At 32.3% G+C, this 12,839-nt stretch overlaps 1 protein-coding gene across 1 annotated transcript; it reads left to right on the plus strand.

The window, feature by feature from the left end:
* Window positions 1-4,368: 4,368 nt before the first annotated feature.
* Window positions 4,369-8,009, plus strand: LOC129906903 (protein TEX261). Its single transcript, XM_055982900.1, has 5 exons — window positions 4,369-4,575; window positions 4,628-4,929; window positions 7,493-7,604; window positions 7,664-7,772; window positions 7,832-8,009. The coding sequence occupies exons 1-5, from the start codon at window positions 4,506-4,508 to the stop codon at window positions 7,941-7,943; spliced, it is 705 nt and encodes a 234-aa protein (XP_055838875.1). The 5' UTR covers window positions 4,369-4,505; the 3' UTR covers window positions 7,944-8,009.
* Window positions 8,010-12,839: the final 4,830 nt, after the last annotated feature.

Here is a 12,839-nt window from a genome sequence, read left to right on the forward strand (position 1 = left end):
TCGAAGAACTTTTATTAATAGAAGTTTTGAAAAAAAATTTAACTTATTTTTTTTTTTAAGTTCAACATTTAAATATCAAGTTATTTTTTATTTATTCAATAGCCCTAATTGTTGAAAGTTAAATAGCAAAAGTTTAAAGTTCTTATTTGCTAAAATCTTTGAGAAATCAATTATTTAAACTGAAATTGAAGTAATTTTTAATATATTTTTTCAAAAGTGTGATATATATTACCTTTTCTGCTTTGGAATTCAACTGATAATATTTATGGCCAAAAATTTTTTTAAAATAAATTCATATTTTATCAGAAAAAATCTGGAAAAAAGTAATTTTATATTGGGTCATTTCCCCTATAATCGAACACATAGTACCTTACAAAAAAGTAATCCTCAACTGTGAGGAAACCGTTCAACTTAAATTCGTTATATTAAGTTAATTAATTGCTGAAACTCAAATTGTTTTTACTAAATTTAAGTTTCTTTTATTTACTTTTATTGTTTTTTTTAATAAAAAAATGAAAGATGAAAAAAAGCCAAATTTCCCAGTAGTCGAACACTTGTTTCCTGAAGCCGAACATAGAGTTTCCTGATTTCGAACGTAAGAAAAAACATAAAAAAAATGATAAAACCAATTTTTGGAATTTTTATTTCAGTTTTAACGAACAAATTCTTAGTATTATGTAGTTTTTATTCAATTTAATTGAAAATAGGTACGAAAGTAATAAATAAACCTTACAAAAAATTAAAAAAAAAACATAAATGGCAATATTCTTCAGCAAAGTAAGTTTTGGAATTCTTTTTAAAATGCAATGTAATGTATACATACTAGATAATAAAAGTAAAATAAATATAAAAAGTTATAAAAAACATAATTCAGTCTTCAAGTTTATGTGCAAAAAACACTTCATTTTGAGCCTCGTTAAATGTCATTCTACATAGATTGGTGCACGCTAAATGTAACCACTTATCACAATTATCGCAGCCTATATTTTTAAGGCCATCTTCTTCGGCGTCTGTGCCATCTCGTCTTCACAAACGCCACAAGATTGTTTTCGAGTTTTAAAGGTGTCTTTTTTGTTTTTTTTTTTTAATTTTTTTTCACGCCAAGTTTATGAGCCAATCTGCGAACTTGAGACCCATTCGCTTAAGCTCATCTGCAAATTTCCCATTAATCCTATCATGGAGGGTAGTTATGGCACAGTACACATAATAAGGTAATATAATCCGAGGAATGTCAAAATTTGTTTGTCAAAAAATGGGCACCAATCTGTCAGGCCGGCCTTTAATTTTTATATTTCAATCGCAGTAAACAGGATATTTGTTTTTGTTTTAATTTATACAATGTCATTTGGAAAAATTATAAATTGAAAAATAACAAATTTTCTGCGTGTTTCGTCTTTGAAAATGGTAAATAAATGTTAAAAAAATAGTTGTGTGCGTGGTTTTCCGGTTTTTGTGCGTTTTTCGTCGGTAATTTAAGCAATTAAGAATTACGGTAGTTGACATTGGTCGCCAAATTGTCATGTTTTGACAATTTGGCGACCAATGTCAGTTCGGAATATATTACCTTTTTATGTGTACTGTGAGTTATGGAAACACCAAACTCCCTACTTGCTCCTCGAATGCTCATATGGTTGTCACGAATACTATTCAATCCATTTTTTAGGGAGGCTTCACTATATGTTTGATATTTTCGTTTCATTTTGTCTGAAAGATTTTTTAGTTTTCAAATTCAAGGCAAGAAACGACTAAATTTAGTAACTATTCGAACAAAGGAAACCAAAAATAGTAAGTTTCCTTGATCCGAACCCCCGATAAAAATGTGTTTGAATGCTGGCCCACGCGATAAAAATGTGTTCGAATACTGGCCCTTAAGATTTTGCTATCTTTATCGTAAGAAAATCGTGAGAATGATTTATTTTCCTATAATATTTCAAGCTTGAGCGAACGAAAACTATTTTGACGAGGTTGCCTATATTCGAACACAAGTGTTCGAATAGGAAACTCGTAAAAATTAAGTTTCCTATGTTCGAACAGTTAAAATATTAAATAATTATTAACTTTTTAGATACAAATTGTACAATTGAACAACAACAATTGACATTAGCATCCGCCCCCATCCGCCAATTATAGTTCTGCCTTTAAACGATCGCACTCTCTGAAGGCTTAAAGCCAGAACTATAATTGGCGGATGGAGTCGGATGCTAATGTCAATTGTTGTTGTATTTCCATAAGTTTCCATCCGACGAGTGCGCTCGCAACCGCACTCGTCGGATGGAAACTTATGGAAATACAACAACAATTGACATTAGCATCCGACTCCATCCGCCAATTATAGTTCTGGCTTAACACAAACAACCATTCTTATAAAAGTTCGTTGGCATGAATTGTACTAGTTGAAAATTTCTCAAGGTTTAGGGTAGTAACACATTTAATTGCATTTACATAAATTGAAAATCTAGAAAACTACACAGTTTAAACGTATTTTTTCAAAAAGTGGAGTATTCGGATTTAGGCGTAAATTACAATTTTTTTTTAATTCTGAGTTTGAGGACCATTTTTTCAAAAACTTTTAATTTAATTTAGTGGATTTAAATTTAAGAGAAATATTTATCTACTTTTTAGTACTTAAAGCTGCTTTGAACCACAGTACACATAAAAAGGTAATATATTCCGAACTGACATTGGTCGCCAGATTATCAAAACATGACACTTTGGCGACCAATGTCAGCTACCGAATTTAAAATACCGACGAAAAACGCACAAAAACCGATCAACCACGCACACCACTAATTTTTAAACAATTATTTATTATTTTCTGCGATGAAACACGAAGAAAATTTGTTATTTTTCAATTTATAATATTTTCAAATGACATTTTATAAATTAAAACAAAAACAAATTTCCTGTTTACTGCGATTGAAATATAAAAGTTAAAGGCCGACCTGACAGATTGGTGCCTATTTTTGACAAACAAATTTTGACAACGTTCTGAATATATTACCTTATTATGTGTACTGTGGCTTTGAACTACTTTTTCAGTATAGCAAAGTAGTTCAAAGTAGTTTTAAGTACTAAAAAGTAGATAAATATTTCCAAAGGAACACAGCTATAGCAAAGTAGTTCAAAGTAGTTTTAAGTACTAAAAAGTAGATAAATATTTCCAAAGGAACGCAGCTAGTATATGGAATTATGGAATTTTGAGATGATTTACATTGTTTGGTCCACAAACAAAAAATACCAAGACTGGAAACTTTCGTACGTCTTTCCCCCCAAAACCCTTTTGTGTACAGTGCTGTCTGTGAATATATGTGAAAGCCACCACCCTTCAAGCAAACAGGTCCGACCTCGGTCCGAATCCGCTCCGCGTGAGGCGGAGCTGAGTCCGACTTCGGATCAGAAACTGGTCCGAAGGCGGCTCAAATTAGTATGGAAATTATAATCACCGCGAAGTCGATTGCATATGTATTGGTGTGGTGAAAATCTCCATTCCGAGAAAACGGAGGCGAAGGCGGACCTGAGTCGGAGCAGCGAAAACCTACCAGAAAGAGGAATAAAAAAGGGATGACGTTTCGCATTTGCGACCAGAAAAAGAACAAGATTTATTTTTTTTTTCACTGAAACTGTTTTATTTTTTAATTTTATTTTAGCAAACGAAATTTTCACAATAAATACAATATAAAAACAATACATTTTTTTTCATTTTATTTCATTTGATGCTGCTGCTGTTGTTTGTGTTTTTTTTTTAGATACCCAATCGCATGTTTCACCTTCTGGATTTTTCTTCATCATTAGAGATTACATCTACAACACAAACAGAAACACATCACTTTAATCCAAACACTTTGAGCGATATATACAACATACCTTTTTTTGTTTCCATATTGTTAATAGTTTGATATAATTGTTTATAATTATACTTATACTTCAACAAAAAATAACAAAATGACGCTTTTGCTCTTGTTGGCTATGTCTGTCTACTTTTTTTTCCTTTTCTCAGTTTTCACCACGATTCTCTTAGACTTTGTGTTCATACACAAAAAGTTGCAAGTGTGTGAGTGCAACCCCGCTTTTCTCGGTCGGAGGTCGGACTGTCTTTTCTGGACTCCGTTTTCTTGCTTGAAGGGCACGTTGGTAAATGACGTTAACACGCACACATTTATAGATTCACGACATTCACCACACATCGGACACGAACACAACGATAGGTACACGACATTCACCACACCTCGCAGCTTGTAGGCAAACGTGAGTTGACCGCCGAGTTTCCAGTCTCGGTATTTTTTTGTTTATGGTTTGGTCACATACTGCGCTGCTCAGGTGGGTTTGGGATCTTGGTAATTATTATCTATGATCCGGCCTGACTAAAAATTTTGTGACAGAGTGACACTTTACTTGTCATTATGACATTATATTTTGTATTTTCCAAGGAGAATTCGGTGACTTCCACGTCTCATCATCGATAAACAAAAAGAAATGTAAATTATTTACTTCTAAGACAGCAAGCAATGGGGCTTTTATATTTTTTAAGTTATTTTTCTCTTGCTTTACAAATATGTTTTGTAACAATGGCAATAGGTAATTTTTTGATCTATATTTTTCCAAAGGCTACAACATTGTTTTTTTCTAGCTGCAGGGCTGTATTATTTAGCTGAATTAGTGGAAGAGTATTCAGTATTTGCTAAAAAGTTTATATCGAGTATGATTGGCGCAACCTTTCTCCTATATATTGCGTTTATATTTTTTGAAAATCTGTCGTGGAATATGGTCTTTTGTGGGTTTGGTGCCCAGTTTTTTCATTTCTGCATAATGAAGAATTTCCCAAACATTAGATTTTTGTCTTTTTCATTTTTTGGCGCTGTAATATTTTTGATACTGAACCATCTTCTTGCCTTTCAATATTTTACAACAAATTTGTATCCTTTTTCAGAGGTTTGTATAATAGCTTAGCATCAAAATCGTGCACTTTGTGATAAAAACATGAAATTAACATCGTTGGTAGTACTCAATATAAGAGTGATTTTGAGATATTGGGCCACCTTTTATTCCATCTGGAAGGTCAGACACAAGAATTTTTCTGTGTTCCACTCGCTTTGTTGCATATCATAGGAAAGGTAATGAAATATTTTTATTAATACGATATACCTACGGCTTCGAGATTTTTTTTTAACAATAAATCGAATAAAATTAGTACCAAAATGTCTCGACCATCATGTAAAAAGTTATTGGACTTAATAAATAGTCTTCTACTTAAAGAGCAAGAATCAGAATATTATCAATTCCTCTTTGAAAAAAAGTGGTAGACTGATAAAATTGTGTACTGAAGTTTCATATACCATTGAAAAAAAAATAATAAAATATGTCCATCAAAATATTTCGAGTGTTTTTTTTTTAACTAGAAATAACACTTTTGAAATGGTACCATTGCACCACTTGGAACATTTATGCATTTTTTAGAATTGTATATAGATGAGAACCAAAAATAAAAAAGGATTCAAATATATTTACCATGGAATATTTAATTTTCATGACAAATTTAAAGAGCCTGCTTATATTTTTTATTAGGGAGTGATGTGCATAAGCAAAAGTATGAAAAATAATTGTGCAGTCTGTGATAAAAGTACCAAATTAATAGGATTGCTAGTACAATATATAAATCTCATTTTAAGATATTGCGCCAATTATTTTTTTAAAATTTGTATGAAAATTCAATGAAAAGTCAATTAAAGTCAAAGTCAAAATAAAAAATAGTAAGTATAATTAAAATTTGTTTAATTTTTGGTTCTCATAGTATGTATAACATTTGAATGAAGTCCAAAAGTATGCATAAATTTTTCATGTGATGCTATTAGACTCGTGTAGTTCGCGAACGAACTAATTCAATGAACTAGTTCATCTTGGTGAACTAGTGAACTTAGTTCAATTTAGTTTGCGAATAGCGAAAAAGATTTGTTTCAACAAACTAAACAGCAACTTAAAGTAGTCGTAATATGACATTACAAAATAGCTTGCGCTCACCTTAAATTGTCATTTTTTTTTTTTATATATTTTTTGGGAGAAAGGAAGTCCCATCTGTATAGGGAATTTTCAAATTTGATCCTTGTCTCCTTGTCTTATACGACGACAGCGCCCTTTTAGCCCGACAAACTTTTGTCAGGTACCAGAAAGCTCGACATGAACGAAATTAAGAATTTTTATAGAAAATATTTACATATCTGTTATTTTTAGGTTGTATTTGTTTTATTATTAGAATGCGTCAATTGTACATAAATTTGCATACATTTTGTACAAACTTATTTTGTTTTTAATTCTAACAAAACCGGAGTGATTAAAATAAATTGAACTAAAATGAACTAGTTCATTAGCGTGATTTGAACTAAAGTGATCGATCACTCAAATGAACTAAAGTGCCCAACTCTAGATGCTATGGTACCATTTCAAAAGCTTTCTTTCTCACTAAAAAACACCCTTTAACATAAAATAATTTGATGCGCATATTTATAATTTTTTCTATGATATTTTAAAGGTCCATGCAAAATTTCATTAGCCTACCACTTATTTCCAATGAGTAATTGATAAAATTCTGACTCTTGCTCTAAGTCATAGAGGAAGGAATACCTAGAGACGCGACTTCGGTTGGTTTTCTCTTCCACCCTACAAGCAGCAATGAGAGGAAAAACTCCACAGTGCTTATATGTGGTAGTTTTCCCGTGCATTTTAAATGGCACCAACACATTCAACTGTGGAGTTGTGCTCAAAACAATTAAAAACAATTTAAGTGCTCAGTAGAGGAATTAATTCATAAAAAAATAATATAATAAATTCAAAGCTCGAACCTTTTTTTTTTATTTCTGTACATATTTATTGAAAGGTTGGTGTCTGGAGTGAGCTATTTGAGCTATTCAAGTTCATGTACAAACCAAAATCATGTTTAAATTCAAAGCACAAACCTGTTTGTGAGGACATCTACTGAGGACATACCTTTCACACGTATTCACAGATAGGAAAACAAGAGAAAAATAAGAGAGATGTATACCCATTATCTGAAATTAAATTTGCGGGTGTTTTAGGCAAGGGGGGGGGGGGGTACGAGTCGGCTCTCTAGGTATTCCTTCCTCTATGCTCTAAGTGAAAGACTATTCATGAAGAGTCCAATAACTTTTTACATGAAAGTCGAAACAACTGGTATTAATTTTATTTGATCAGGCGTTAAAAAATACGTGGAAATCATGTATCGTATGAATAAAAATGTTTTGTTACTTATACTATGATATGCAACAAAGCGAGTGCAACACAGAAAAACTCTTGTATTTACCCTTCCGGATGGAATACAAGGTGGCCCAAAATCTCAAAATAACTCTTATATTGAGTACTACCAACAGTTAATTTTTATCACAAAGCGCTCAGTTGACCTCTTTTTTAATGCTAAGCCGCCCACTATATATTAAATTTCTTAGCTGAGTTTACTTACGTGCATGATAACTTTAATTGCTAGGTTTTGGGCTACTTTATAATTTGTTTATGGTTGGTACCATTCGCCTTATTTATTTCTCTCAGTGCTAATGACAATGTTTTACCAACTCTGAATGATCATATTTTGCATAACGGTAAGTTGTACTGATTGTTCAAAAATTCGTATTAACGTAATAAATGTTTTTCTTGGTAGGTAATCCCGATGTGGTTTCAAATTATTTTTCTCGAAGGCAAAAAAAGCAGGGCTTATTATCTTTATTTTTGTCTGCCAAAGAAGTTTTAGCAGGAGGTCAAAAGAACAAGTGATCTTTATTTAAATAAAAAAAAAATAAAATAACTACTTTTGTGTTTTGTTATACAGGGTTTCCCAAAACTCAACGTCGCCGTCGCACATAGGGGTATTTGCAAGTTTTACGCGGACAAAATTATTTTTCCGGTTTATTTTCATCGACAAGGCAAAAGCTTGTATTTAGTATTTAATTAAATATTTTAACTGTTGATTTCAAGGAAAAAATTTTTATTCCAAAACCAATTTTTTATCAAACAAAAAAGTGTCAAGAATGGACCCAAATGGTTTGTTAAAATGCTTATAAATGGAGTTTTATTATTGGTATCACCAAGATAAAGGTCTTTAAATTTAGGAAAAATTATAATGAATCAGATTTTGTAATTTATGAAGTTGTAAGTTTAAAAAAACTTAAAATATGGATGCATGAAAACAAGGTAATCATTTTTCAAAACCTAAAAAGTTTAAAAGGGGCAAATGTGTCGAAGTTGCACTTAATTGCAATTTTTTTTTACAGATTCAATTAGATAAGAGTTTAACCTTTAGAAAACATTTAATTTTATCACACAATAATGTGAAATTGTATAACTTATCTCCTTACCAACACAAAAATAATTTTTTTTACGTTTAATTTATATTAAGATTCAGCGATCCGTCGCTTATGGGTCGCTTCCCATAAGAACGTGTGTATTTTATCGAGCTATCAGTCAAAAACTTCGACGCAACGGATTCTATGGGTCGGGCCCTTCATATTAACGTAAGGCCACACCGTCGTGTTCAGACACATAAGTAGTGTAAACACTCCACATTCATTTTGTTTGTAGTTGTCATAATTCGTATAACATAATTAAATGTGTCGTTTGAAGTCTGTTCCAATTAAGGGCCCAACCCATAGAATCCGTTGCGTCCGTTCCGTAGAAGTTTTCAACTGACAGCTCGATAAAATACACACGTTCCTATGGGAAGCGACCCATAAGCGACGCACTGTGGGCTAGAACGCTATTTTAGCATGAATTAATTAAAAAGTCAACTTCTTCAAATATTGCTCATTTTAGTCTTATTCGATAGATAAATGGACTAGCTATGATTGTTCATTCAAAATTGAGGTCAAAACATTCATTGGATACATAAAAACACAACCGAAAAGCAAGTTTTCGAAAAAAAAACAAAAAAGTCCATTTTTTCCTATATCCTGATATTCGTTTAATGAGTTTGTTTTAACGGATCGATTGTGAAAATTTTGCTAGTTTATCAATTACTGATATATCCTAATATAGTACTTGCTATTAAATTGTAATTATATTGAACTTTTGTTTATAAATTTTAAGGTAAAGTATGTTACTAGCACCGATTTCATATAAAACGAATGTTCCTAAGCTTTAAAAAAAAGGCACGCGTAGGCACACTCTAGAAATAATTTTAAAAAGTAGCTAGCCTATATGGTATTATATTTTTTATAAAACTATGTCCTACAAGAGCAAACTTTTTTCGCTGTAACTCTGAAAGTATAGTGAGAAAAATGTTCAAAAAAACCACTTACGATGAAAAAAAACGTGTTGAATGTTTTCAAATAACGGTTTTTTTATTTGCGATAACATTTTACCTTCCCTATTTAGTAACAACTTTTGTAAGCGTTCAATGACACCATTTTCGAGTTTGATGAGTTCAAACTTCAAAAAACTCATTTTTTTGTTTTTTATACCAATAATATCTGTTGTAAATGGGAAAACCTTATTTAACATAATATTTCGTTTATTTTTGTTGTTGGTCTTATCTTTAGTGTCTGTTATACCATAAAATTATCATTATTATATCATTCGACATCATCTTAATGGCTTTAACTGCAACTTTAGATTATTTCAAGAATTTCTATAATTAATTCCAGCTATAAAAGCGTTCTAGCCCACAGTGCGACGGATCGGACGGAGACGGACGGGTTCGACGGAAGGCCCCAACCCATAAGGGCCCAACCCATAGAATCCGTTGCGTTCGTTCCGTCGAAGTTTTCAACTGACAGCTCGATAAAATACACATGTTCTTATGGGAAGCGACCCATAAGCGACGGATCGGACGGATTCGACGGAAGAAGTAGCCCAACTTTCTACTTTTTCATCCGTTGTATCCTTTGACATTGGTTGTCAAAAATAGATCAGTTCGATTTTCTGTTTCTGAGTGCACACCGGGGGATTTCAGAACTAAGAACTGTGTTCTTTTCCTCTCCGATTTTATGAATTGTGAACTTTAATTGTTCATTTGTGAAGAAAATGTAATAAAAATAACATTTGATGATATATGTAATAATGTATATCAATTAAATATCTAAATTCTGTTGTAGAGTTCAATTTAACAATACCAAAGTCATACCTACAACTGATAATTTGTTATTGAAAATTGTTTTTGATGAAGAGCAAGTACCTACCTACATGAAGACTAGTCGGGCATTTTATTTCATAAGAAAAAACAACGATAATAGTTAACAATTTTTTGCATCACAACTTCCTCAGTGCACATTCAGCGAGAAAATATCGAACACACCTTCGAATTTGAAGTGAGCTGTCAAAAGCAATCCGTCATACGACGTATTCTATGGGTCACCCCTTTCTGTCCCATCCTTCAACTTCAACGGATGGATTGACGGAACGGACGCAACGGATTCTATGGGTTGGGGCCCATAAAATCTGAAATTCTCCGGTGTGCACTCAGAAACAGAAAATCGAACTGATCTATTGTTGACAACCAATTTCAAAGGATACGACGGATGAAAAAGTAGAAAGTTGGGGTACTTCTTCCGTCGAATCCGTCCGTCTCTGCCGATCCGTCGCTTATGGGTCGCTTCCCATAAGAACGCGTGTGTATTTTATCGAGCTGTCAGTTGAAAACTTCGACGGAACGGACGCAACGGAATTGTTAACTATAGGCCCCAGCCCATAGAATCCGTTGCGTCCGTTCCGTCGAAGTTTTTGACTGACAGCTCGATAAAATACACACGTTCTTATGGGAAGCGACCCATAAGCGACGGATCGGACGGAGACGGACGGTTTCGACGGAAGAAGTTGCCCAACTTTCTACTTTTTCATCCGTCGTATGGTTTGACATTGGTTGTCAACAATAGATCTGTTCATTTTTCTGTTTGAGAGTGCACACCGGGGAATTTCAGAACTAAATGAACTGCGTTCTTTTCTTCTCCGATTTTATGAGTTGTGAAATTTCAGTATTCATTAGTGAATTAATTGTAATAAAAGTAACATTTAATGATGTATCTTATAAATTATATCAATTAAATACTCAAATTCTGTTGTAGAGTTCAATTTTACTATGCCAAAGTCATATCTACAAATGATAATCTGTTATTAAAAATTGTTTTTAACTGAAGAGCAAGTACCTACATGAAATCTAGTCGCGCATTTTATTTTATTAAAAAAAGAACAACAATAATAGTTAAAAATTTCTTGCATCAGAACTTCCTTAGTGCACATTCAGCGATAAAATATCGAACACACCTCGGAATTTGAAGTGAGCTGTCAAAAAGCAATCCGTCGTACGACGTATTCTATGGGTCACCCCTTTCTGTCCCAAACTTCAACTTCAACGGATGGATTGACGGAACGGACGCAACGGATTCTATGGGCTGGGGCCTTATTATTGTTGTTCTTTTTTTTTAATAAAATAAAATGCACGACTAGATTTTCTGTAGGTACTTGCTTTTCAGTTAAAAACAATTTCTTATAACAAATTATGAGTTGTAGGTATGACTTTGGCATAGTAAAATTGAACTCTACAACAGAATTTGAGTATTTAATTGATATAATTTATTAGATATATCATTAAATATTGCTTTTATTACATTTTCTTCACAAATATACAATTAAAGTTCACAATTCATAAAATCGGAGAAGAAGAGAACACAGTTCTTAGTTCTGAAATTCCCCGTTGTGCACTCAGAAACAGAAAATCGAACTGATCTATTTTTGACAACCAATGTCAAAGGATACGACGGATGAAAAAGTAAAAAGTTGGGCTACTTCTGCCGTCGAATCCGTCCGTCTCCGTCCGATCCGTCGCTTATGGGTCGCTTCCCATAAGAACGTGTGTATTTTATCGAGCTGTCAGTTGAAAACTTCGACGGAACGGACGCAACGGATTCTATGGGTTGGGGCCTGTAGCCCAACTTTCTACTATTTCATCCGTCCTATCCTTTGACATTGGTTGTCAACAATAGATCAGTTCGATTTTCTGTTTCTAAGTGCACACCGGGGAATTTCGGAACTAAGAACTGTGTTCTTTTCTTTTCTTATTTTATAAATTGTAAACTTTAATTGCATATTTGTGAAGAAAATGTAATAAAAGTAACATTTAATGATATATCTAATAAATTATATCAATTAAATACTCAAATTCTGTTGTAGAGTTCAATTTTACTATGCCAAAGTCATACCTACAACTCATAATTTGTTATACAAAATTGTTTTTAACTGAAGAGCAAGTACCTAGACGAAATCTAGTCGTGCATTTTATTTTATTAAAAAAAAAAGAACAACAATAGGTCTGTTTGGGTTCTTTTTTTACAAAAATATGAAACCTGTCAAATTTTGAGGAGTGGGGATGAAATCCTCTCAGAGAAAAAATAATTGAGCAAAAGTACCCAAACACGTTTTGACAAAATTTTGAGCTTTTTTTAACAACAACAAATAATGTAAACAACAACACCAATTGAAAAAAATAAATAAAGAAACAAAAAATTTAAAACAACTTTGTATTTTTTTTGAAACACTATTTTATTAATAATTCCTTTCTTCGTGACCTTATCTTGAAATTTCGATGATTTGAAACGTCTTTTTCAAGACTTCGAATTTTTTGAATTTTAAAATACTTAAAAATAAAAACAAACCAAAACAAACAAAACCTTTAAAATTTTTCAGATTAAATTCTTAAAATTAGAAGACTGAAGAAGACTGTAAACACTGTCGAAACGTCGGAGACAAAATAGAAGAAAAAAATTATAAACCAGACCTAAAGCCCACTTAGGATTGAATTTGTATTCACTTTTTTATTATTTTTTTCATAAAAACACTTATTTATTGTG

This window comes from Episyrphus balteatus, chromosome 1 (assembly GCF_945859705.1).
Source record: "Episyrphus balteatus chromosome 1, idEpiBalt1.1, whole genome shotgun sequence".
In the NCBI taxonomy this organism is placed as follows: domain Eukaryota; kingdom Metazoa; phylum Arthropoda; class Insecta; order Diptera; family Syrphidae; genus Episyrphus; species Episyrphus balteatus.